Source organism: Mesitornis unicolor, unplaced genomic scaffold (assembly GCF_000695765.1).
Source record: "Mesitornis unicolor isolate BGI_N332 unplaced genomic scaffold, ASM69576v1 scaffold32194, whole genome shotgun sequence".
NCBI lineage: Eukaryota > Metazoa > Chordata > Aves > Mesitornithiformes > Mesitornithidae > Mesitornis > Mesitornis unicolor.
In genome coordinates this window covers 538-3,232 of record NW_010182646.1, presented here as the reverse complement: position 1 = coordinate 3,232, position 2,695 = coordinate 538, and the positions used below count along the sequence as shown (strand labels likewise).

Sequence of the window (2,695 nt, the reverse complement as noted above, 5' to 3'; positions counted from 1 at the left end):
TTAAATGTACCCTGGACTTGGCCTGCACCCAGGGCCTGTGGCCTCCGCAGCCTTGGGCAGGCGGCCGCGGGGATTACGGGCGGTGAGGTGCCTGCAGGGGCCCTGCTGGCACAGCCACAGGGGTCTGGGGTGCTGCATGGGTGATAAGCCCCTACCCTAGGGAAGGGGGAGGTCCCACTTTAGGGATCAACCCCAATTCCTGCCCGATACCTTGAGCTTTTTGCCCTTGTAAGGATTCTTCACGTGCTCCTCGGCGTCCATAATGAGCTCTGTGAGGGTCCGAAACTTCCTCACCTGCGGGGTTAACGAAGGGCCACAAACGTGAGCAGGCTGCGCGTGGGGGACAGGGCAGGTCCCCGCTCGCCACCGCAAAACCAACCCACCCCAGCACCTCCAAAGGGCTTGTGACTCCAACAGCAGTGGGATGGAGTCGTCACTAATGGCTGAGGACTCGGGATGCTGAATTTGGGCGATTCAAACAGCCCTGGGAAGTGACCGGGACCCTCAGCCCCTCTCGCAGAGACCCCTCAGAGCCCCGCGCCGCTGTCGGTTACCTCGTTAGAAATCTCCATCCACTTCATCTTGCACATCTCCCCCGAGAAGTCCTTGAAAGCCACTTTCTCCCAGTCCAGGTGGGACTCGGTGGTTTTGAACTTGCTCCCGTCGTTGGAGGGCAGGTTATTCTTCATGCACTCCAGCAGAGTCAGCATGTCCTCCTGAGACCAGCGGTCTGCGCGGCAAAGAGAGGGGCTCAGCAGCAGCAGCAGCAGCGAGGGGTGGGCAGCCCTTCCCGACACCGCACGGGGACTACAGCTCCCGGCGTGCAGCTCCGGACCGCGCCGGGACATGTAACCTCCGCACGCTGCCTCTCCAGATTACAGATCAAAGGGAAGGCGGCTGTTTCAGTCACCCTCCAGCAACTTTCTACGGGCCAGAAACGATCCGGGCGCAGCTAGAAAATCCACTGGGCGCAAACCGGAGTGACTCGCTCTGGTCGCAGTGCGCCATCAGATAAGGCGACGCGGGAGCGGAGGGCTATTTCCTACGCGCGGGAGCGAAGCCGGGAGCGCCGCGCTCTCCAGCCAAGGAGGAAACAGGAAAAGCCACTTTCTAAGTGGAAAAGATGCGTCCGGAGCAACGGGAAACTCCCCCAGCGCTGCTTTTGCTTCGACTCGGAAAGCCCGGCCATCACCTGGGACTTGGCTCCATCTTGACCTCTGCCAAGGTCAAAGCTCCGAGACCCCAAAGCGGGGTGGGGAGCAGAGCCCGGCACAGCCTCCTCCATCTCCCAGTGGGGTCCGTGATGGCACAGGGGTGATGGTTGTGCCACCCCAACCGGGATGGAGCATCCCCAACTCCCATAGGGATGGGATGGCAAAGCTGGGGTGCCTGGAGCGACTGGGAGGCTGGGATGGGCAGCGTCCCTGTGCCAGGACGGGCACCAGGCGGGACATCCAGGCACCAAATGCCCCATCCAGCACCGACTGCGGCTGCCTCCTCGCCAGGGGAATTCCTCTGCTCCCAGCTTCCGCATCGGCTGTGGAGAGGAGCCCCGGCTGCTCTGCGGTGATGGGGGCCCTGGGGAAAAGCCACGGGCACCAGGAGCGGAAAGAGAGGTCCCTGGGGATGGGATGGAGGAGAAATGGAGCCCTGCACTGCATACCCATGCAGCACCAACTGCTTCGGACCAGGATGGGCACCAGAGGCCAAGGGACTGGCTCTCCACGGTGCTCCCTGCCCCACTGCACGGCCGGGTGACACCAGAGCACTCAGAGCTGCCTATGGGACACAGCATCCCGGCAATAAGGGGACAGCTCGTGGATCTGACGGGAGCATCGCGCTCCCTCTGTCCCCAGGAACGAAACACAAGCTCCCAGGAACACCCGGCTGCGAATCTCCCTCTGCTCAAACTCAAAGACACCAGCGCTGCCTCCTGCCTCCACCTCCTGTCCCCACCTCGGTCTGGTGAAGGGCAAACCCCACTGAACCCCAAATCCAAGCCAGGGATGTTAAAGGACACGCAGGACACGCAGCCAGGGGGAGCACAGCCGGGGCCTCCCACCCCATTTCATCTCCTGGACCCATCAGGTTGGGGGAACAGTTTGGGATCCAGATGGTCTCTGCAGTTACCTCATCAGATCCATTAGGGATTAATTTGGGGGATGATGGAAAGAGCCCCCCAATAAAGTGGGGAGCCCAGAGGCTCGGGACGTGTCCCCACACTCCCAGCTTTAGAGCCCCAAAATGTCACAAAGTGGGGAAAACAAGACAGGAAATTCCTGTCCCTTGCCAAAGGATCAGAGCTGGGGGGGATGGCACCGTGCCCAAAATTTTGTCTCCTTGCGTTTCCCATCCATTTTCCAGCCTTCCCCAGGCAAGGACCAAGGAGGTAGAATCGAGCCAGGAAGCTGGTGCTGACTTTACTCACAGAAATCAGCAATAACCCAAAGCCACGAAAACCAAACGGGAAGAGAGAAAGGGACGACACCCCCCGGTCTCAAACCTGCCTCCACCCAACAAGCCCCGTGCCTCAGTGTCCCCCCTCCAAGGCAGCAACGCCTCGAGACCTCTGGCCCCGCGTGACCCCGCCGCCAGCAGACGGCCGAAATAACCACAGCCCACAGGAACACGCCAGAAAACTGCGGAAACATCCCCAAAACCCTCCTGGGTAGCGGGGTGGGCACCCCCAGCTCTG

The 2,695-nt window shown here is 61.2% G+C and overlaps 1 protein-coding gene across 1 annotated transcript in view; it reads right to left on the bottom strand.

Annotated features, from left to right (window-relative positions):
- LOC104540124 (nucleolar transcription factor 1-like) overlaps nt 1-730 on the bottom strand; it is a gene marked incomplete at both ends in the record, with an annotated part of 8,690 nt that extends 7,960 nt beyond the window's left edge. The window contains 2 exon segments of the mRNA XM_010183853.1: nt 211-294; nt 555-730. Of these exon segments, the coding sequence (XP_010182155.1) occupies nt 211-294; nt 555-730 (260 nt within the window).
- Between the last annotated feature and the right edge of the window lie 1,965 nt (nt 731-2,695).